Below are 23,831 nucleotides of genomic sequence, written 5' to 3' on the forward strand. Positions count from 1 at the left end.
AAGTTTTTTTTATTTATTCGTAAAAAATTTATTTCAATTTATATTTGTTTTATTATTTATTTTTTGGAAGAATATCTGTTACAGTTTTTCAAGATAACTGATAATTGGATTTTAAAAAAGAGGTTAGTTATTTTTAATTTAATATTTTATATTTTTACTAATTATTTTCTAATAACCTATTATCTATTAAACTTATTGTTGTCAAAATATTTTTACTATGTTCTTCAGTGTGTCTTGTTTATCCTAATATTTCATTTTATGGATACTTGCATCTTTACATATTTTGCAAATGTTCTTCTGCTGGTATTTCATGTGTTAATATACTTGAATGTTTGAATTATAATTTTATTTATTTATTCTTAAGTTATAATTTAACTTGCTAACTTTATTATGATCCATATATATATAATTTTTTTTTTATATTTATTTACTAGATTCTACCTTCTTGTATTATATTTTTTTAATTTCTAGTATTAATTTAATGTTACTAATGTTGGTTTGTTGTTTAATGTTTTATTTTGTAGGATGTTTTTCAGTGATTCAAGAAGAATGTGTGGCGTGTGGTGTTGATGATGGGGTTGGATTGAATTCTATCAATGAGACTTTCAGTGCATGTTGTAGAGACCGATTGTTTAGCACTTATGTCCGCTTTCACTAAGCAACATACATTTTACAATGACCTTGAGTCCTTGTTAGAGGATATAACAAGTATGTTATCCAGATTTTTAGGAGTGGATTGGTTGCGCACACTCTTAGGATGGATAGACAATTTGTTTAGTTAGACGTTATCCCTGACTTTCTTTGAGATATTTAGTCTTTTTAGGTTGTATGACATTACATTTTTTTCAATGAAGTTTTTCATTGCCACAAAAAAAGATTAAAAATACTCAGGATCCAAATTATTCCGAACCAATCCAATTACAAAAAATTAGATATCTAATTACAATTAGATTGAATTAGATCAGTTGGCGGATGAGACTGTGAAAATCCAATTAGGAACTGGTCTAATTCAATTACAATTAATATTTTTTTTGTATAATTATATTATATATAAATATATTTAATTGGATTGTTATTATTTTTGGATGATATGTTAGCACTTTAGAGATGTTGTTATTGTGTTTGTATTTTATTATTATCTAAATAGTTTAGTTATTGATTTTGACACATTAGTTTTAAATATGAATAGTGGTGTTATAAAGTTAATAGTTCGACAACTTAATATAGTAATTGTAAGGACTTAATTTAGTATTATTATTAAATAGTGTTTAGTTTATTGCATGATTTCTTTTGTATGTTTTTTTATTTGTTAATTTATTTAATAATAATATTTAAGCTTGAAGATAAAATAATTGATCCATTCTAATTATAATTGAACTGGATTATATTGGATTTTGAAGCTAAATTAAATTGGATTGGATGATTCCAACATCCAAGTGAATTGATTAAGAATAAAAAAAAGTTCAATGAGATGGATTAGATTGGATAAACACCCATCAAAATAATATCCTCTATATTGAGATGTGATGATTAAAATAGTACAATAACTATAATAGGTGTTATATCCACATATTCTTTTTCCTACATGTTTCTTTCTAATGAATTAAGTTGCCGTCTTGAAGGGTTTTGCCAGTTTTGTTTGTCGTTTTCATTTATAATTTAGTATTTATCCTTTTAATTTTAAAACATCTATTTCCAAAATTTATTATATGAATTAAATCAAAATACATTCTTCACTATAATAATAAAAGAAACAGTCAAACGTGGAAATATTTAATCATTTTTCTCAGCATAAAAAATACTTAAAATTTTTGAAGCATTACTTTTTTCAATACTTCATTTGTTGGAGATGTTAAGTGTTACTCACTAGATATGTATCACCTTATAATTTATGTATTTTTGTTATCAAAATGTATTTTTTAAATTTGTATTAATTTAAAATTTCTTTTCAATTCATTTTTCTGATTTAAAATATTTTTTTTTTAAAATAAACATAAAATTGATCGATTACAGAGTGACAAATGTCTACTTAGTCAATATGCTTAACAGTTTCAATACATGAGGTACTGACAAAAATAATATTATAGTAACTTTATGTATTTTTGCCACAAAGAAAAAAGATTAGGTATTTATCTTTAACCTATATTGAACATTGAATATTTTTGCCATAAAAATAAAAAATTAGGTATTTAACTGTAACAAGTGTAAAACATTAAATATTTATACTACAAATATCCTTTTTTTTTTAAGCTAATTTTTTTTTTTCTGAAAGAAAAAAAAAGTGTAATAATAGTGTTTGGGGAACAATTAGAAAATAGCTTAATAAAAAATTTATGCACAAAGTACAATAGAAAACTAAAGCCGGTAAAACCCAACTTATAATTTTTTTGAATTTTTTTTACAATAAACTTATTTATTATATATTATCTAAAATAAAAATATTTAAAATAAATTAATATTATAATAAAATAAATAATATTTAATTCTTAAATATATTTTTTTTCATAAAATATTTTGTTTACTTTATATATACACAATAATATATTACATTATACAATATAATATTTTTGTTTATAATCATTTTATTAGTCTCTTATTAAAAATATATTTAATTTAAATATATAAATTTATTTTAATAAAATAAAATAGATATATGCTGTCCAACTCACAATACTTTAAAACTTAATCATTTTTTTCCACGGATCAGCTGCGACTGATTTTCCATATCACGGCTACAAATGTTTTTTTTTTCCACAAGAGAGTTGTACTAAAGCCCTTATTCCTATATCCAAACAACCCCGAAAGAGAAATTGACAGTTGGCTTGGCGCCATTTTAACCATAATAAACTTTTATTTAATATTTAAGTTTTAAATTATTGGACACGGTCATATAGTGGACTGCCGTGTAGTATACTCTGACCAGTCAAACAACTTGGCTATATGACGTGGCAAAATATGATTGGCTGAAGACATCTTCCACTATATATTAGCCAATCATGTGTGAGACACAAAACCGTTGACTTGATTCTGAGAGTTAAAAGACTTCGGTAGAGACAGAATCTCCCAGACTAAAAGGCTCTATTATTTTTGCTTGCTAAGGAAAATTGTTTAGAGGCCATTCTTTTTCTGGGATTAGTTCCTTTCCATTAAAATCTTGCTTTTTCCCGGAAAATCAAGCTTGGGCAAATATATTTGCTGACTTGTTATGCCAGGTCAGCTTCTCTCTCTCTCTCTCTCTTTCTCTCAGTATATTATTACATTTTTGGTGTTGAGAATTTAATGGGAAAGTACGGAAATTTAGAATACTTACTTAAATCATGTTTGGTGGCTGAGAAAGTGAGAAAAAAGGAAAGAAAAATGTTTTTCTTCTTATGATATTGTTTTGTGGTTTATAATATAGCATTCTAAAGTTGTTTTGGATGAGATAATGGAACCATCTATGAGAATTTTCAACTGGGTATTAGAACACTAAAATCAAAATGTTTTGATTTTCACCTTTTTCTAGTTTCTTTAGAAAGATATGATGATGATGATCATCAGTATTGCTTTAATCTATTAGTATTGCTATAATCTATTTTGTCAAAGCAAATTTGAGTTTTTTGAAAGAAGAATTATTAACTGCAATCTATATCTATATATGGTCAAAATATGAATTGAGTTTTGTTCTTTATCATCAGAAATTTGGTGAGGCACCTACCCTTTTTGGTGCTGAATTGTGGTTCAATTCGAGATCAAAGGGACTTATTTTAAACCATCAATCTTCAACAAGAGGATGGCAAAGGATGTGATCATTAGTGTTTCAGTGATTCCAGCTTCTGAGTTACTCACTCACATTGTCCTTGATTTATTTGAAACTGCACAATCAGCCAAAAAGGTTCTGTTTCAGAAAGATAACTTTATCACATTCTCAACACACTTGGAGAAAACAGCAGCCATTTTGAAAGAGTTGTCCAAACAAAATCTTGACCATTCTGAGAGCTTAAAGAGTGCCTTGACAATTTTGAACAGAGAATTGAAAGCTGCTAAGCAGCTAATCGAAGATTGCAGCAAAAGGAATAAGCTTTATCTTTTTTTCAATTGCAGGAAGATTGTAAAGCAGTTAGATAGCAGTACTAAGGAGATTAGTCAAGCATTAAGCCTAATCCCACTAGCCTCTTTGGATGTGTCATTGTCAATAAATGACAAGCTTAGTGAGTTATGCAAGAGTATGTTAGAGGCTGAATACCAGGCAGCTGTGGTGGAGGAAGAAATTTTGGCGAAGATCGAGTTAGGAATACAAGAAAGAAATGGCAATCACTCTTATGCAAACAATTTGCTGTTTCAAATTGCTGAGGCTCTTGGTTTGTCGACTGAGAAGTCTGCATTGAAAAAGGAGTACGAAGAATTCATTCGCGAGATAGAAGATGCCAATGTGAGGAAAGAACAGGAAGAATCTTTGCAAATGGATCAGATTATAGCTTTGCTTGAAAATGCTGATGCAGCAACATCTTCTGAGGAGAAAGAGAAAAAGTATCTTGAGAGGAGAAATTCTTTAGGCAATCAACACTTGTTGCCGCTCAAGGGATTTTATTGCAGCATCACTCATGAGGTTATGGTGGATCCAGTCGAAACTTCTTCTAGACAGACGTTCGAAAGAAGTGCCATAGAGAGATGGCTTGCAGAAGGGAACAATCTGTGTCCCTTGACAAATGCTCCCCTTGATGCTGCAGCTCTACGGCCCAATAAAACTCTTAGGCAATCCATCGAAGAATGGAGAGATCGAAACACCATCATTACCATTGTCAATATCAAACCCCAACTCCAGTCAGATCAAGAGGAAGAAGTTCTGCAAGCCTTGAGCCTGCTGCACAAGTTGTGCATTGATAAAGAGCTGCATCGAGAATGGGCGACATTGGAGGACTGCATATCAGTTCTTGTTGGACTTCTTGGTAGAAATAATCGAGATTTAAGAAAGGAAGTTCTTGTGATCTTATCCATCCTTGCAAAGGACAGTGAGGATAAAATGGTAAGTCTAAATCCACTTTCTATTATAATTTATAAAAAACTAGAATGAATAAGCTTAAGATAACTCCAAAATGCTGATTTCCATTGGCTTTGGAGTGCCTATTGGCATATGATGTGATAATAGTTATTGTATATCAGTTTGAAAGATGGAGCTGACATTTTTTTTTCTTTCTTTCCAATATGATATTTTTGACAGGAAAAAATAACTAGAGTAGATGGTGCACTTGAATCTATTGTTCGCTCACTTGCTCGCCAATACGAGGAAAGTAAGGCGGCATTGCATTTGTTATTGGAGTTATCCAGAAGTAATGTTGCACTAGATTTGATTGGAAATGCTCAGGGCTGCATACTTCTCCTATTGACTATGTTAAGCAGTGAAGATAACCAAGTTGCTACAGAAGCTCTACAGCTTTTAGAGATTCTGTCACTCCAAAAGAACAACGTTAAGCAAATGGCGAAAGCAAATTATTTTAAGCCGCTGTTGCAGCTTCTTTCTTCAGGTACGCCGTTGTTAGAAGCAGCATTTTGCATAAACATGTGAAAATGATTTTGGAAACAAATTTGGACACCATTGTTGAGTTTGAAATGTCTAAAATCAGCATAAAATCTGGCTAAACTAAGTATATCTTTTGGATTATTGTTAATTCTGATCATGCAGGACCTGAAGATGTTAGAATGTGTATGGCTGAAACTTTGGCCGAAATAGAATTGACTAATCACAGCAAACTAGCCATTGTTAAAGATGGAGGACTGCGGCCACTTATTGAAATGCTTGCACAAGGTGATTTGGAGGCCAAGAAAGCGGCTATTAAATCTCTCCTGCAACTCTCCAATTTACCTCAAAATGGCCTGCAGATGATCAAAGAAGGTGCAGTTCGACCGCTGTTCGAAGTTCTTTATTGCCACAGCTTACAATCACCAGCATTGCGTGAACAGGTAGCTGCCACAATTATGTACCTTTCCATATCAACCGCCAACCAAGAATCTGATGGCGAACAGGTCTCGCTGTTGGAGTCAGAGGAAGACATTTTTAAACTTTTCTCCCTCATTTCTTTAACGGGGCCTGAAATAAAGCAAAGCATTCTCAAAACTTTTCACTCTTTGTGCCAGTCCCCTTCTGGTTTAGACATCAGAATGAAGTTGAGACAGGTCTCTCTCTCCCCCTCTCTCTCTCTCTCTCTCTCTCTCTCTCCCCGTCTCTCTCTCCCTCTCTCTCTCTCTCTCTCTTATCCTAATTAGTAAAGGGTTACTTATAATGGATTTTGTCATTTCTGTGTTATTCAGCTCTCTGCAGTCCAAGTCTTGGTTCCTCTATGTGAGGTCCACCAACACTCAGTTCGAGCAAATGCAGTGAAGTTGTTCTTTTGTTTGACAGAAAATGCTGGCGATGACAGCACCTTCTTGGAGCATGTCAATCAAAGATGCATTGAGACCTTGCTCAAAATCATTCGAATTTCAAATGATGTGGAAGAGATTGCTTCTGCACTTGGTATTATAGCTTATCTTCCAAAGAATCCAGAGATGAATCAATGGCTTCTAGAGGCTGAGGCACTTCAAATAATTTACAATTGTCTCAATGATGGGAATAGAGATGTCTCTTACAAAAGTCAGGTAGTAGGGAATGCTGTCGGAGCTATTTGTCGCTTCACAGTTTCAACAAACCAAGAATGGCAGCATAGGGTAGCTGAAGCTGGTCTCATACAGGTACTGGTACGGCTTTTAGCTTCTGGAACTTCTTTTACAAAACAAAATGCAGCCATTGCTCTTAAGCAGCTTTCAGAAAGTTCAAAAAACCTCAGCAAGCCAATTAAGAAACGCGGGCCTTTCCTGTGCTGCTTTTCTTCACCCGAGACTGGTTGTCCTGCCCACATGGGCAGTTGTGGAGTTGAGTCTTCATTCTGCATTCTAGAGGCTAATGCTATGGATCCCCTTGTGAGAATGCTTGGTGAACCAGATCTTCAAACCACCGAAGCTGCTCTGGACGCGCTTTTGACATTGATTGATTCTCAAAAACCACTGGATGGCATTAAGGTTCTTGATAATGCTAATGCCATTGCCGCAATTATAAAGTTACTGAGCTATGACTCTGCTAAATTGCAGTGGAAATGTCTAAAGGGTTTGGAGATGATCTTTCAATTGGATGAGTTAAAGCGCAAGTACGGAGGTTTAGTGCAGATGCCACTGGTTGACATTGCTCAAAAGAAAGCTAGTGATATGAGGGAGATCAAATCTCTAGCTGCCAAACTACTTGCTCAATTGGGAGTTTTAGGTGCTCAATCTTCCTTTTTCTAATAGATATTGCTGTACACTAGAAGTCAGTGTCAATTGTTTTTTATTGGCATACTTTAAAAGGTCTTAGAACTAATGAGTTATTCCTATAGATGCAAACATTGGACTGCTTACAATTATAAAATTCAGATTCTTTGTACAGAAATCTATATTGATTAAAGTGTGAGAAATAAGTGAAATACTGAATTGTCAGTATTTCAAGTGATAAGCCACAGATTCTATCTTATGTTGTATGTGTATTAAGGAACACTGTAAGCTTGGATTTTTCATTTTGTATATAGATAATATGCAGAGAAAGAGTTTTCTTCCAGAAAAGAAAATTTATATAAAATGATATTTTGATAATAACAAATTGGATAGAGAACTAATCAACAGTTCACAGATATGGTAAGTAATGCTTGAAACTATTTACAGCCGTGGAAAATAAAAATATCATAGTCTAAGTCTTAAGTAAAAAAAAAAAAAGTTAGCACCAAGATCATCAGAATGCTGGACAATCTTCCATAACAATCCCTTTGGCAGTTGGGCAAGCAGCCAAAGGACAGCCCTCTGGGTCGTTTCCCCACCAGTTGAGACTAATGTTTCGAGATCCCAGACAAAGGAATATCAATATTGTCATGAAAGCTGTTCCAGCATCCAGACCACCAGAAAGGACATAGTTCGACCTCTGCCACAATCGCGGATAGTACCTGTAAACCACATAGCCAGAGAGAAACCCAACAAAGATCCAACTAGTGAAGTTGACTGCAGAAGCTGGAGGCATCATTGATGTGGAACCCAGTAAGACCGGCATGTGAATGAGCCGAATCCATTCGTGTTGTGGAAAAGCCTTGTGTGCAATCCAGACTAGTAGTGGGGCAATGGCCCCAACAAGGAAGAACCAGTTCACCATGCCATACTCTCCAAGGTCCCCAAAGATCCTCCGTGGTCCAACAAGCCCCCAAATGACAGATGCATCATAGAAAACTCGGTCCATTGGACAAGTCCAAGGGCTGTCACTCGGCAGCATGGAGGTATCACAGAGGTTGGGTATGTACCCCATCAGCCACCATGCTGTTGCTGTGTATACTATCACAGATACAATAGTTCCCACAACCTGAAATGCAAAAAGCTTGTTAGATTTTAGATACAACTTTTTCTTTTTCTTTTTTCACTTTAAGAGAATAAACTTCAGAGACAGAAAATCTTGACCTGTGCCATGAACATTGATCTTGGTGGAATCTTCATGTAATGTCCAAGCTTGAAATCGGCTAGAAAGCTTAGTGCTTGAGCCATACTGATGTACCCATAGACCTTGAAGCACATGTTCGCAACAGGGTATTCTGGATACAAGTACCCAATTACGTACTCTGTAATGACATTCAAGCCAGGTTGCTACAAAGATGTATAAAAAAAAAATCAGTAATAAAATAAGTGTATAGACATGAGCTTACAATAAGACAGTTTTTTATATTTTATACCTGGTTTGTAGTTGCTTGGATGATACCAATAGGAAGAGTGAATATAATTGCAAGGGCACAAGCAAGCAATACTCCCCACCATGGCAGCTGGAGTGACTCCTTATAGTACTCACAGGCGAAGATGATAAGAGCAATGTTTACCACAAGAATAATATGAAACCACCACGTGGGCACTGCTTTATAACTCTTCATAAGTCTTGAGTGTATATCCACTTTGTTAGTGCCACGAAAAGCCTTCATGGTTTGATTCCACAAGTCCCTGCAAGAAATATTCAAATTAATGAAAACTTCATCATGTATCTCTAGCAAGAGAAGGAAGTTGATTGAGTACATACCTTCCATTGAAAAGTATAACATGTACGAGTGTAGCAGAAAGAGTAGCAAATCCAAGACCATAAGTCATTGCAAAGAAAGTGCTCAAATTTATAGGTCCAGTCTTTGCATATGTAGTTCGATCTAGTTGGAAATTTTTATCAATGATGCTCAAGATGTCGTATTTCGTACCATTCGACATGAAAAGGGAGCTGGAATATATTGGGAAGTTCTTGGCATTGTAGATATTGAGATAATAAGTGATTGGAGTCATCACATACATTACTAAGACAAATCCAACTGCAATATTTGCAGTGGCAAACCATGGACTGGCCAGAGGACTTCCAAGGTAAGAAGAAATGGTGGACCAATCAATCCCAAAAGAACCAATACCAAGGCCTCGTAGTCCAGAACCCAGTTGTTGGACTAAGATGGACTTAGGAGCAAGCCAACAAACCCAAGAGAAAGATGTCAACATTAAGAAAAAGTAGCCTGGAATGATGTAGTAGGCGAAGCTGCAGACCAAAGCTAGAATGAAGTACTGGGTTCTGGTGGTTTCACCTTTAACTCTTTTGTCCTTCTCATGAAGAGCTCTGCAGAATTAAAATAAAATAATTAACTCATCATATTAGGGGCTGATTAAAGACAAAGATCACTGCATTCTAATTTACAGTATGTACCTGAATAAGGAGACTTGAACCAGATTAGAGGGCCACCACATTTCTCCTGGTTCAACCAGATATCTTCTGAAAATTCCAGCCCAACCAAACCCCAATACCTGTAATTATATTAAAAATTATAACGCATAGTATGGCTTTTTTCTTTTCCCTCTTTGCAGGACAACATTATTGGACAAAACAAAGCTCACAACTCCATAGATATAAATAATAATAGTGATACTGAAAACCTTGGTAAATTAACAGATTCTTGATTCTTTTAAGGTCCCACTAAGATTCAAATCTCATACTAAACAAGCAAAAAGAAGAGCCATTTAATAATTTCTTTCTGGTTGACAAAGCATAATAATTTAATAAAGGTTAACAGTAGCTACATAAAGCCAAGGCTCAAAAGACAAAAGAAAGAACACAACAAGAAATCATCAAAAGAATTCATAAAAAGAGATATTACGGACTGACCTGAGTGGTAAGCATGACAAGGAAGGCAGGCAAAATAGTGAGGCTCCTCTTATACAAAAGCTTAACAGCGGTCAATATATGAGCCGCATAAACAGTCCCAGCTCCAGAATTCGCAAAAATGGTGATTAAAACATGCTCTTTAATATTAAACGGACCTGGGTTCATCGTAAACTCGAAAGGAGTGCCTTGAAATATAGGCCTTGTGGGAAGAGACTTAGCCATGAGATGACCAAGTGGCACCACTGCAATCTGAGCCGAAATCGATGTAATCATCAATGGTTGAGTCCTGTACCAGAAAAACTGGTTGATAAACGACAAAACCACACATGCAGTCAAACCCAGAACCCACATTCGAAAAGTGAGAACCGGCATTGTTGGGTCATCGGTTTTCGGCACCGTTAAATTCACTTGTTTAACGACACACTCATCTTTGTCGTTTGAGGACTCTACGGACCTCACGGACCCAGACTCGTCCACCATTGTTGCAGCGCTTCAGAGGTTCACACAGAGAAAACGGAGAAAAGAACCAGAACCCAGAAAGAAATGGGATCTGGGAAAGAGTCTGAATCTAATCAGAATATTGGTAACGATGTATATATATACACACACAAGCCTATACAGTCGGCGTTTATAAAGATAACGAAGAATTCTAATTTAAGCTAAAAAGTTGAGTAGAACGGTGACTATGCCAGCTAACATCTCTCTTGGAATATTTTCTTTTCGTTTTTATTTTTTGGAAAAAAAAATAGAATATATTTAAAAAAAATCACATTTTATTAAAATAAAAAAGTAACTAATCTTAGTTAGCAGTTGGGTTTTGGGATTGATAATTAATATGGTTATATCTATATATATCCTATAAAAGCTACATTATAGTTAGAAATCATTTTCATGATAAACATTTGTAAATATATAATACATCTTCTCAACTGTAAATAATATCATATAATATAATATTTGCTTTAAAAAAAATATACTAAGTACACCCTAAACATTCTTTTCTACCCTTTATTTTAAAACATTTTCTTAATTAGGCTATTATAGAAGAGAAAAAAAATAACATAAAAAAAAACTAACTAGTGGTCATTATCATTAGGATCTTTTCATTTTATGTGTAAATATACATTTTTTTTTCCTTCTAAATATCGAGGCGATATATTAGGATCGCATGCAAATTATTGAGTCGGTCAAAATTCAAACTCGTAAGAAGCCAACATTTTCGGCTAGTGAGTTAAGTTTTTCTAATAAATAAATATATAAGGTATAGTATAGTGGGTAGAGTAATATATATATATATATAGACAAGTGACCACTTATGTAAAATTATTAATAATATAAGGGTACTTTGTAAAAATCACATATTTTTTAAGTTCAGTTTCTACTCTAATCTAGTTTTAATAATATGATCTCTCATAATTCAGATAATTAGTTAAAAATTTAGATAGGTGATCAAAAAATTCAAACAGTCAGTTAAAAGTTTTAGATAGTTAGTCGAAAAATTTAGACAAATAATCAAATTTTGGACAAATATCATTTTATAAAAAATTATCAAAACTAAATCAGAGTATAAAATCACATAAAAAAAAATCATTTTCAACAATTTCTTATAATTATTTACTTCCAAATCAAATTAAAGTTCAAAGATCTCAAGTCAAGTTGCTATATCCATTCATAGCTGGCCTTCTTCTTTTCTTTAGTTCACACTTGGTGGGTATAATTTTTATAATATATAATCTTTCTCACATGGGAATTTAAAAGATTTTGTTTTTTATTCATTCAATTATTATGGATAGATTCTTTGGTTCTTTTTTTTCTTTTTTTTAAGGTTATCAAAAGAAAATAACATTCCATTTTAGTTTAATTTCTATTGAAATCCAGACCAAAAAAAAAATTCTATTTTGAAATTATATCATTTGAAAATATTGTATAAAAATTAAAATGTTATGATTGGTTAGTTATTTAAAAAAAAAAAAATCAAAATTAGCAGATATGTATTTAAAAACAAGAATTCAGAGTAGTTAGTAGATGTGGCATTTAATATTTTGAAATTATTGTTGTCATTTTTAATATTCATCCCACTTTTATTTCGGACTTTAAAATTTTCAAATAAAAATAAATTGTAAGCCACATAAATAAATAAAACTCGAATAAAGATTCGAATCTACGATATCTTTTTCACATATTTAGTATGATTTTCAGTGAAAAAAATGAATTAACTTTAGACATGAAAAGCCTCTTTTTTTTCTTTTTCACTTATTTTCATTTTTATTATACTTTATACCATAAAATCAAAGATATATATATTTTTTTTTGAATAAATCAAAGATATTTATTGAACACGCACTAAAGCAAACGAAAGAAAGGTGATATTAAAATAATTTAATTCAATATAGATGTAGGATAATTCTATGATGATTATATTTTGTGTTGTTGGGTCGTGAACAGTTTTTTGTGCGATTTTTTGTATGACTGCGTATATTGTAGTTAATTTAAACATCGTGCAAATTTTCAGCAAATTTCGAATAATTTATTGTGTTGAAAACTAGGTTAAAACAAGTTGTTTTCCACGCACATAAAAAAAACTAGGCACGAGTGCAACAACCTGTTTACCTAGTTTTCGGCACGGTAAATTATTTGGAATTTCCTGAAAATTTGCATGATGCTCTAAATAACTGCATTAAACACGGTTATGAAAAAAAATCGCGACGAAAATTGTTCACGAATCGAAAACCCATAATGTATGCACCGATGCATCCTATATATATGTATGGGGTATTTCTATGGTGCAACTCACAAAAAGAGGTGCACCGACACACCTCTTTCTGTTTGCACCTTGTAAACAGTTTTCGACACGAAATTTTTTTATAACCGTATGTATTGTAGTTATTTGGAGCATCTTGTAAATTTTCAGAGAATTTCGAATATTTACAGTACTGAAAACAATGTTCAAATAAAATGTTGCACGTGTGACTATTTTTTTATACGCATAGAAAATAATATGTTTGAACATTTTTTCGATATTCTAAATTATTCAGAATTTTTCTAAAATTTAGATAATAATCTAAATAATTATAATATACACAGTAAAAAAATCGTCCCAAAAAATATTCTCCGGTCGCAAACCAATTTGTGAGTTGTATGTATTTATATATATATATATATATATTTTCTTCTTATTGGGTTGCACTAGCTAGTAGCTACACATTTAAATCAACCCTTTTTCAATCAATTCTTGTTATTAAAGTGGAAAATGACAAGTTGTCCTTCTCTATTCAAAGTGGAAAGTAATTGAATGGAGGTCATTGTCATTGTCTGGTCCAAAAGTCTAGAGTTGTGACAAATTGGTATGAATATGGGACCAAATTACAATAAAGTCTAAGTTGTACTCTACTTTTATATCCATATCCTCAAAACCAAATTATATATATTGAAATTTACGTTCATATGTTATCAACTACTGTATATAGTCTACACAGTACTTGTGGAAATTTTTATGACAATGGACATGTAACGTGATAATTCATGTTAATTACAAAAAAAGAAAAGTGGTTATGACTTTTAGTTTAATATCAATTAAGGATTGAATTAACGCTAATTTCGCTTTATATTTGGTCAAAATATGGAAAATTAATGTATACATAAGGCTGTACAAAATCTGTTAATAACAGACCCTACAGATCAATCTTTTCAATCTACTCATAACCAACTACCAAAAATAATTAGACATATAATTATAGTAGATTTTTTTGAAACAAAATATTATATTATTAGTCAATATGTTTTATCACCATAACATATATGATTGAAAAAACCCTAAAAACATGTTATTGGGTTTTTTTCTTTCTTTAAACTGTATATGATAATGTGTTGCTCTTTGATCTGGTTTTGCTGCACTCAAATGGTAAACCCTATCACTACTTGTCCATATCACTAATTGTCTTCTTCATTTTTTATATGATCACTCCTTTAATAAAGTTAACCATCAAATCTTTTTTCTTTTCTTTTCTTTTTTCCAAACTGTTATCACCACTAACTAAGTTAGCATTCTATTGAACAAAGATGGTACCTCATTAATTTCTCCAACTCATTCTTGTATTACTTAAAAAATAAATGTTAGTGAAACTACCAAACAGGCACAACCAAGGAATCGTCCACTCAAGGAAAAACAAAAAAGATCATATAAATTCATTACATTCAAATATATGAATCACTAAAAATAATTGTATGAATTCACCATAAAAAGAATCTCTAAACTATATTCTACCATTAAAATCAAATAATCCTTTACTAAATAGTAATTTCACAAAACAAAGCACAACAAAACAAAGTGACATACTCAACCATTTAAAAAATTGGTGAATAAATTGGTACGTGTACATTTTGGATTCTATGGCATGATTGTTGTGGACAAGGTCGGGAGGATTAGCGGGTTATGTTTACTTTGGACAGATAGGGTAGTGGTGGACTTGGTGGAGTACTCGCGTAACTATATTGATTCATTCGTTACATCGCATGACTCGGTAAAATGGTGATTTATCGGGCTTTATGGGGAACCCGATAGCAACCAGAGACACCATTTCTGAAGGATGCTTAGAAGATTGGGTGATGGGTTCAGCGGACCTTGGCTTGCGGGAGGGGACCTTAAATGAAATTTTATTCAATTCTGATAAGAGCAACGATCCCCCGAGAAGTCGATATTTGATGGAGAATTTCCGCCAAGCGTTGGATCATATAAATCTCTTCGATGTGGGGTTTGAGGGTGTAATGCCCTGAATTTCCTAATAGGGTTTAGGACCTTGATTAGGAGGTCGGGAGGGTCATAATTGATTTATCATGGTATTAAATGATCATATGCATGTTAATGTGAATTATATTATTATATGATGATAAATGCATGCATATAGGTGTATTTATAATCATAAGGGCATTTTGGTAATTTGGCTTGTTGAGGGCATATTTGTAAATTGGGTGCATATTGTAATCTGTGAATGAGATTTTATTATTATGGAGATATATTCGAGCTATTCGGCATGATACGATCATAGATTATGAGTTAGCGGTTTTGTCATAACGATGTCAAGTATTGGGTAATAAGAATGCTTATTTGATGATAAATTGGGAGTATTTGAGATCAGGATGGAATTCTGGAAGTTTTGACTATAATGTCCCTAGGGGTATTTTCGGGACCCCGAGCCTTAGGATTTATTTGAGGTTACTTAAGCTTGAAGTAGCTTGTCAAATAAGAACGTACGTTAGAAAATCGCTCTTTCCCTTCCCGATAGCCTATTTTACCGTTCGAAGCTTTCTTAAAGGAATTTCGAGTTCTAGGAGTCGGAATCAAGCGAGAGTCGAGGCATAGCGATCATAGGAAAGATTAGAAGCTTCTTAACTGAAGGATTTGACGGAAAACAACCCAATCAAAGGTAATCTAAGTTTGAAGTTTTGAGTTTCTAAAGTTTTTAAGCTTAGAATTGGACTTTGTGAATTGTTGAGTTTTTGGTTGGTTTGAACCTTGGGTTTTGAGGGTTATGGAGCTTTGGGAAGCTTGGGAACTTTGTTTTGATGATTGGGGAATGTTTGGGTATGATTTTGGAAGCTTTTAAAAGTTGAAAACACGTTTGGGAATGGCCCAGGGTTGGGGGCCGCGACCCTGTTCTTGGGCACCGCGGCCCTAGCTCGATGAAGAAGGAGAAGGGTTCTGACTTGGCTGGGCGCCGCGGCCCTTGGTGTTGGGCGCCACGGCGCTTGCTTCAGGAAATTCTGGGGGTCGCGGCCCAAGGTGCTAGGGCCGCAACCCTTGCCCTGTTTTCACCCCGTTTGCTCGTTTTGACCCTAGGAACTTAGCTATAGGCCTCGGGAGTGTTCCTACTACTTGGATTAGTTTGGATTGTTGTCCCGGAGGCTAGATTTTGGTTTGGTAACCTATGTTGATCATTTTATTGATGGTGTCCCATATTTGGTTATGATTAGGTGACCGCTAAGGGCTTAAAGGTTGATCGTTCTCAAGGGTCGTTCTTATATTGGTTCTAGCTCAAATCTGAGGTAAGAAAATTGCACCATGTGTATATGTGACATGCATGGCTATTATTGGTGCATGTTGGATTGTTAAATATAATGCATATGATGCACGAGAAACATGTGATTAGGACATGCTTTACATATTGAGTATGATATTGTTCAGAGCTTGAGTCTCTGTGTTCGTGCATAGTCCTAATTGTACTAGTACATGTTAAGTAAGCATGCTGAATACCTTGTTTTTGGATATTGGATATGTGATATGTGTTTGTGGCATGGCTTACTTGTGTGTGGCACTGACTTATTAGCCAAAATTGGCAATGGTGTTAGATCCATGTGTGAAGTTGTGATTTACTAGTCAAGTTCACAATGGGTTGAACACTGATTGTGTTTTACTGACCTAAGAGTCAGAAATGGCATAGCGTCATGAATGCCGAGCCAAATGAAGATTAGATCTAATCGATATCAGCATAGAATGACTCATATGGGGTATTAATGTAATATCTAACATTTTTATAATACATTTATTTATTATAAATCAGAGTTTTAATACATAAAATGTACAAGTTTACAAATTGAAGAAATAGTAATGAAAAAATAGTGTTTAAAATATGATTTTATGTTTTTAATGAGATTAAAGAGAGAGAAACTTGAGTAGTCAAGTATTGGATCCAAATGTCATATAATTTTAATTGGAGATTTTTATAAAATTAAGAAAATTTTGCTAAAAAGGCTTATTTGAAAAGAATTTTAGTATTTTGGGTCCAAGTGTAATTTAAAAAAAAAAAGGCTTCAGCCTTTTAACCGAGCCTCTCTCTCTCTCTCCTCAGAAAAAAAAAATTCTTCTCTCTCTCTCTCTCTCTCTCTCTCTCTCGCGTGCGTGCGTCTGCCCGACCACCGAACATCCACTGGCGGTCACCGCTTATAGCCACGCGCCGGACCGTTGGATTCAGAGGCCTCCGAACTATCGACCACGCGGGAACCTAGAGCTCACTCGCCGATTAAACACCTCAACTGGTCGATTTAAGTTCAGCCACCCCGCGACTTCAAAGTTGCGATTCGGCCACCTCGGACATCTGTTTGCCGATCCATCACCACCATCGTGCTCCTCGTGTTGTGGGCTTCAAAACCCAATAATTGGTTCCTACATCTACCATAGTTGGGTGGTGGGCCCACCACGAGCCACTGCGATCCACCATAGACCGACGGTCGAAACTTAGTGTTTGAGGTTTCGAAGTACGTTTTGAGCCTCAGAAAATCATCGTTTGACTTGTTGTGGAACCCGATCATTGTGGTATAAATTCTTTAACCTATATTGTTAGTGATTAGAGTAATTGTTATTATGTGTATTTATAGTATATAATTATATATTCTTGATATATTGAATATTTTTCTGTAATTATACTGACTGTTTGGGATTATATATATTTCTGATACATGTTTGATTTTGGGTTTGTCCATTTTATAGCCGTTGTGCTGTCCAATTTTCTAGAAAATATTAGATATTAAATAAAGTATAAAAATACATATTTAATTGATTTTATATTAATATGGAAATTATTATGATTAAGTAATTTTAATTATTATTGTTATTATTTTGTTAAGTAAATCAAGAATATAGTTTCATATATATATATATATATATATGAAAAGTGTGATTTATGGTAAACCTATTATTTAACAATTATTCTTATATATTAATATTTTGTTAATATTTGAATATTAAAATAATATCAATATTAGTTTCTTACAGTTATTGATATTTGTAAGACTAGTGAATTTTAGATAAAGTATATTTATTATATCACTGGAATTGATATTATGACTAATTAATAATAATATAAATATTTATATCTATATTATTATCATTATATCGATTATTACAACTTTATGTTAAAAATATGATTTCTTTTATTAAATGACTATTTGAATATATACATTCACATATGTATTGTTATTAAGGTATTTTGTTATTAATATTGAAATAAGTTTATTTATAGAATTATTATTATTGTTATTATTATTATTATTATTATCATGAGAGTACATTATTTTATGAGCAAGATTTAAAGCATCATTTTATATGAAGAGTTAATTGCATTACGTAGATAATAATTATTATTATCATTTATATAGTTCATGGTATTGTTAATATACACTATCAATAGTGTATATTTACGATTTTGATAGAATTTAATAAATCATGTGCCTTGAATAGGATTTGTATGGGTTTGATTGATTGACTCTTGGTGAGCAGTTTTAAAATAAGCTAAGGACCTAAGGTAAGTGACTCTCACCTTTTGTGCTTAAGTGTAAGATGCATGACTACATTGATTGTGTATATCTGATGAGTTAAGTATGAGATGATGATGATGATGCATATGATAAGTATGTGAAGAATGGTTATATGAATACCATAATAGTGTTGTGTGATATGAAATTGATGAATTTCGTGATATGTGAAAGATGTCTTACTTGGTTAAGATTGATATGAATTATGTGCAAGTATGTGTTCTTATGTTGATGAATATGTGGATTACTTTTATGTTCATGATTTTGTTATATGTTATGATATATGAAGTGTTTAAGTTTTTAGGCTGGAAACCTTAGACCTGAGCCATAGCTCTACGTTAAGGTATAACAACGCCACCAACCCAAAGCTTCATGATTATGACTAAAGATGTTTTGAGTTATATGAGATGTGATACAATGCCTTGATTGAATACCATCAACATGAATCATGAACATGAACATTGGCATTTCAACATCAGCATGTATGCATGGCATGTACAGTTATGTGATACATTATTATGTGATATAAGACCATGCATATGAATATGAGGAAAATTGTGAAATGCCTTGAAATGTCTTATGTGAAGTGAACATTTTAATGACACAAGGATTAAGCAAAGTGATAACAAGATGTTTAAAAAGGGTGCCACTGTTTTGATGAAGCAATTAAGTAAGTGCAATGAAGAAGACAGAGGTCTATAAGACTTATAGTAGCTGCCCACTAGTGTGGGCTAGGTCAGAGTTGACCATTCAGATATGTTTGCCATGTTTCCGTCTTTCTCCTCCATATGTGTAATAAGTATGGCAACTATGGCAACGATGAAATGAGTGGTATGATGAGCCTAGCTGCGATGATGGCTAGCCGGAGGAGAACCCATGGGATTCTACATGATATGTGTAACAAGCCCTGCAGGCATTGGCTGAATCAAACAGTGTGCACAAGTGAAATTGGGCCCATAAAAATGTGAAACTAAAAGAAAGAGCATAAAAGTAAAGTTTGAAAGTGCATGAGAAATAAATGAAATGCATAAGTATATATAAGTTAACATATTAGTATATGTGCACTACAAACTCACGACATTCATGTGTATGTGTATGCATGAGATTTGCTTACTGAGCGTTAGCTCATTATGTTATTTTCCAACATTTTTCCAGGTGTGGCTTTAGATGTTGAGCAACTTGTGGAACGCGGACTCAGTAGCAATGCAATAGTGGTTTAGAGTTTGCATATGGATACATTAAATTTAAAGTATTCATAAGTGTAATAATTTCTATTAATAAGTTTATATAAAAGTTTTAAAATTTTCCTGTATTTCTTAGTATCATTTCATTTAAATTCATTTGGTCAAGTGCCTAACATACTCGTAAATCCTAGAATTACGAGTATGTGGCGGACGTACCCTACCTTAGGGTCGTCACAGATAGTATCAGAGCTTTGAGTTTGTAGATGTCATATACTCGTTATGTTATGAAATTTTGGGATCCGAAATGCTACTGAGTTTCGCCACAAGACAAGCCACACATTAATGGTTAGTATAATCTATCCATATTTTAGTTAATGTATGTTAATGATGTTGTATAATTGTATTAGAAACTCATTGTGTGTTTGAGTTTCCATGATATAAGTATGAGTTTGGATTAAATGATTATTCTCATGTACGGTAGAGAAACTGAAGTTTGTTATTTATCTGAATGCATGCCTTTATTATTGATGTGATAAATAATTGATGATTTATCGATGTCGATGTTGGGTTGTTATTTGATATTCTCAAGCTTTGAAAGTGACCTATCAGTTCAGTTAGTATGTTAAAGGGTTAATATGTCAGGTTAGTGTTTTGGAGAGCAGAGTTTTAAGTTGTTGTTGAGAGCACACAATAAGAAACTTTAGTGAAACAGTAGTAAATATATAGATATAAAAAAAAAAGTACATAATACATTAAGGATTGGGGTTTTGGACACGTTCTACCTCGTTGATCAACTTTGTTGTTCAACTATAAGGGTCTCCCCAGTAGTTTGCAGTGTCTGAAATTTTTCCTTCATATCGACTGAGTAGTTAGCAAGAAGTTTAGTTAAAGTCCCATTCTCCTTAACCAACTTCTCCTTCTCTCGAGTCAATCCGTTGTTAGCATTTCTAATGGTTAGCATCTCTTGTTTTTGTGTTTCTATATACCTTTTCAAGTGGTCAACCTCTTGCTCTCTTGCAAGAACCTGTTGGCCTAGGTTTGAGACCGATGCTGCCGCCTGAATGGTAAGAACTAAGGAATCTTTTACAGCTTGTAGGTCTGATCTATGGGATACAATTGTTTGGTCTTTAGGGGTGAGTATGCTTTGACATATACTAATGGCCACCTTTTTATTGAGCATAGCTGAATCCTCCACCGTGACAAGGCCAGTATCAGAGTAAAATTTGACTCATTGCCTGAGTCCTTTGGTTAAAACGTGTTCTAAGTGTTATTAACAGATTAAGGTGTGTTATCCATTAAATTAGCATTGATGACGTGGCAAGTAATCCCTGACACGTGGCTGACACCTGGAAGCGTCTACTAGAGTATCGACCAGAAGGCACAGTAGAAGCAGGGTAAGCCCGTCTTACCCACGACCAGTCTGGTCGATGGTTCCGTAGACAAAGCAATATTTATGGGAAGATCTTTGTAATCCCGAATTTATCTCACTCAATCTCTTGAGTACCCGATTATTCAGGGGAGAATATCTGTAACAATCTTTTGTAACCCCCCTTGAGCCTATAAATAGCAAGAGATAGCTCAAGGGAGGGACTTTTGGCTTTTGAATCATTCGAAACTATAGTAATTCTCCTAGTAAACTTGTATTGTTCTTCAGAGGTTGGTGAAACTCATTGAACCCTAGTTCTTTGATCACTCTTCTGATTCTTATATCAATATTAGTCTAAGTGGACGTAGGTCATTACCAGATCCTGGGGCCGAACCACTATAAAAATTCTTGTGTGATTTATTGTTTTTGCCATACGTTCTTCTCTATACACTCATTCACATCAATCACATTTTGACTTCGTGTCAGTTGGCCAAATCTTGGGTCAACATTCTGGTGCTTTCATTGAGAGATTGATTTATTGCTGTTAAGAAAACTAATGGCGAAAGCAGCAAAGAAAACTGGGCAGGCGACCGCCGCTGCACCGTCAAACCCGCCACCTCCTCCTCCTCCTGCAAGCATGGAGGAAGATGAGCCGCAACTGGACTTTGAAGAGGAGGAAATGGACGATGCGACGCTGAAGAGTACTCTGGGCGCGTTGCAGGAAGAGCTGGCTAATCTGAGGGCCAGTCAGGAGACTGCCGCTGAAGTTATGGCGCGGCAGCAGCAGGAGATTGAACGGCAGCGCGCGGAATTGAGCGAAAGGCAGGCGGAGGTTGACCGCCGCCAGAACGAAGCCATGGAAGCCCTTGAGGCAGCCTTGTTGTTGGCTAGAAATCAGGCTGCACCTGCCTCGCAGCCTGACCAACCGGTGAATGGGCCACCCCAGAGGGGTCCTAATCCGAGCCCACCGATTCAGCCTTCAAGTCCGCAAAGGCCCGAGCAGCCTCAGATGCCCCATGACGATGTCCCACAGGATCCTGAGGCGCAGCCACCATCCCAAGCTGCTCGGGGTAATCCCCTGCAACAGAGGCAGAATAGGGTCGAGCATTAGCCTCGCAGCCCTAGACGCCATAGGGATGATGGGCCGAACCTACCAAACAGAGGTCAGTACTTTCCTGGCAACAGGAGAGACTCAGAGTTAGGCTCTGCGGTCCGAGGCCCCCCACGGCACGATGGTGCACGGGGACACCACGACCAGCGCAGACCACCCTCTAACGCTCGGGATGGTTCAGCCAGGGACGGACATCGCGGGAACAGTCGATCTCACCATAGCCAATCGAAGTTCAGAGATGGCCACGGATACAATGAGGCTGACTCAGGCAAGGGAAATGCCGGTGGGAGGATGGAGAAAGAGGTAAAAGCAGGAGCCAAGTACCTCAAGATGACCAACCAAATAGACAGGATGCTGGGGGGCAGCCTAGAAAAAATAATGTCTTCAACCGGCTCGGTGGTAGCGAGCAGCGAAGAAGAGAAGAGGACCTGAGAGATGTACTCAATGATCGTCGCGAGAAGTACGGCGAGAACGTCCCCCCAGCAATAGAGGCTACCGCGATTCCTACCGCAGTGCAGGCCCAGATAGACGCACTTAACCAGGTTGTTCAGCAGCTGGTCGGAGGAAGGACTTCTTACATCGACCACGATAGGAGGAAAGGCACTCCTTTCGTCCAAAGGATAGCTAACGCCAAAACTCCCAGCAAATTCAAGATGCCTACGCTCCCAAACTTTGATGGATATGGGGACCCAGTATCGCATGTGAATAAGTTTGAGATTCAGATGGACATTCAGAAAGTGTCCGAAGACGCTCGGTGCAGGATCTTCCCTGCAACACTTTCTGAAGCAGCGCAGGAGTGGTTCTTTAAGTTCCCACCTGCAAGCATAGTTTCCTGGGAAATGTTCATAAGGGAATTCTACGGATAGTTCTATGCGGGTCGTGTGCACCCAACCGAAGCAAACCAGCTAGTCGAAATTCGCCAGCAGGACGGAGAGTCAGTGAAGGATTACGTCCAGTGCTTTATGCGAGCGGCAGCTGGAGCAAAAACTGTAGGAGACGAAGGCAAGATGATGGCCATTACTGCAGGGGTTAAACGTTGCTCTCCCCTCTGGAAAAGTCTCCGAAAGGAAGGAGTTAGAACAACCCAGGAGTTCTTGGACCGAGCTGATCGCTATATCAAGCTCGAAGAAGTCATTGCTGATGATGGAAAGCCCTCGAACAAGGGTAAGAAGGCCGCCGAGCCCGCCAAAGCCGCCAACGGTCCCAAACCTAATGGCAACGGCAAAGGCAACGGAAACGGTAACGGTAATGGCAAGAATGGTGGAAAACGGCCGTATAACGAGCCTTCCACCTCCGACAACAAACGAGCCAAGGGTAATCGTTATGAACCTAGGTTCACTAACTACACTGCCCTTGTTGAGTCTCGGGGAGAGGTTTACCAAGCCACAAGCTCTAGTGTGCCTTACAAGAAACCTGGACCCATTCGAAAGGACATTTCGAAAAGAGACACTACCAAGTTCTATCGTTACCATAACGACTACGGACATGACACTAATGAGTGCAACCAGTTAAAAGACGAAATCGAGTTCCTTATTAGACAAGGACACTTGAGAATATACGTACGGGCCTCGGGAAATTCCCAACAAGAAGCTCCAGGTGGCAACGAGCAGGCGTCCACACGCCAACGCTCGCCACCATTACAGCCTGCCCCCGTGGCTGGAA

At 35.3% G+C, this 23,831-nt stretch overlaps 2 protein-coding genes across 2 annotated transcripts; one reads left to right on the forward strand and one right to left on the reverse strand.

The window, feature by feature from the left end:
- The first annotated feature begins 3,055 nt into the window (after positions 1 to 3,055).
- On the forward strand, positions 3,056 to 7,438 carry LOC133834441 (U-box domain-containing protein 43-like). The gene is made up of 5 exons (XM_062264054.1): positions 3,056 to 3,212; positions 3,678 to 5,005; positions 5,201 to 5,504; positions 5,663 to 6,153; positions 6,289 to 7,438. Exons 2-5 carry the CDS (start codon positions 3,773 to 3,775, stop codon positions 7,294 to 7,296), a joined length of 3,036 nt encoding a protein of 1,011 aa, XP_062120038.1. The 5' UTR covers positions 3,056 to 3,212; positions 3,678 to 3,772; the 3' UTR covers positions 7,297 to 7,438.
- A 191-nt stretch (positions 7,439 to 7,629) lies between these two features.
- LOC133834443 (oligopeptide transporter 9-like) lies at positions 7,630 to 10,897 on the reverse strand. Its single transcript, XM_062264055.1, has 6 exons — positions 10,202 to 10,897; positions 9,746 to 9,843; positions 9,089 to 9,658; positions 8,754 to 9,012; positions 8,485 to 8,667; positions 7,630 to 8,389 (listed from the first exon to the last, which is right to left on the reverse strand). The coding sequence occupies exons 1-6, from the start codon at positions 10,679 to 10,681 to the stop codon at positions 7,775 to 7,777; spliced, it is 2,205 nt and encodes a 734-aa protein (XP_062120039.1). The 5' UTR covers positions 10,682 to 10,897; the 3' UTR covers positions 7,630 to 7,774.
- Positions 10,898 to 23,831: the final 12,934 nt, after the last annotated feature.

The sequence above is a fragment of the Humulus lupulus genome, chromosome 5 (assembly GCF_963169125.1).
Source record: "Humulus lupulus chromosome 5, drHumLupu1.1, whole genome shotgun sequence".
NCBI lineage: Eukaryota > Viridiplantae > Streptophyta > Magnoliopsida > Rosales > Cannabaceae > Humulus > Humulus lupulus.

Coding starts and splice junctions, on each gene's coding strand:
- LOC133834443 (XM_062264055.1), bottom strand. CDS start 10,681: ATGGTGGACGAGTCTGGGTCCGTGAGGTCCGTAGAGTCCTCAAACGAC. Junction 9,659..9,745: donor GTTCAAGTCTCCTTATTCAG/GTACATACTGTA, acceptor TTAATTCTGCAG/AGCTCTTCATGAGAAGGACA. Junction 9,013..9,088: donor GTTATACTTTTCAATGGAAG/GTATGTACTCAA, acceptor TATTTCTTGCAG/GGACTTGTGGAATCAAACCA.
- LOC133834441 (XM_062264054.1), top strand. CDS start 3,773: ATGGCAAAGGATGTGATCATTAGTGTTTCAGTGATTCCAGCTTCTGAG. Junction 5,505..5,662: donor GTTGCAGCTTCTTTCTTCAG/GTACGCCGTTGT, acceptor CTGATCATGCAG/GACCTGAAGATGTTAGAATG. Junction 6,154..6,288: donor TCAGAATGAAGTTGAGACAG/GTCTCTCTCTCC, acceptor TGTGTTATTCAG/CTCTCTGCAGTCCAAGTCTT.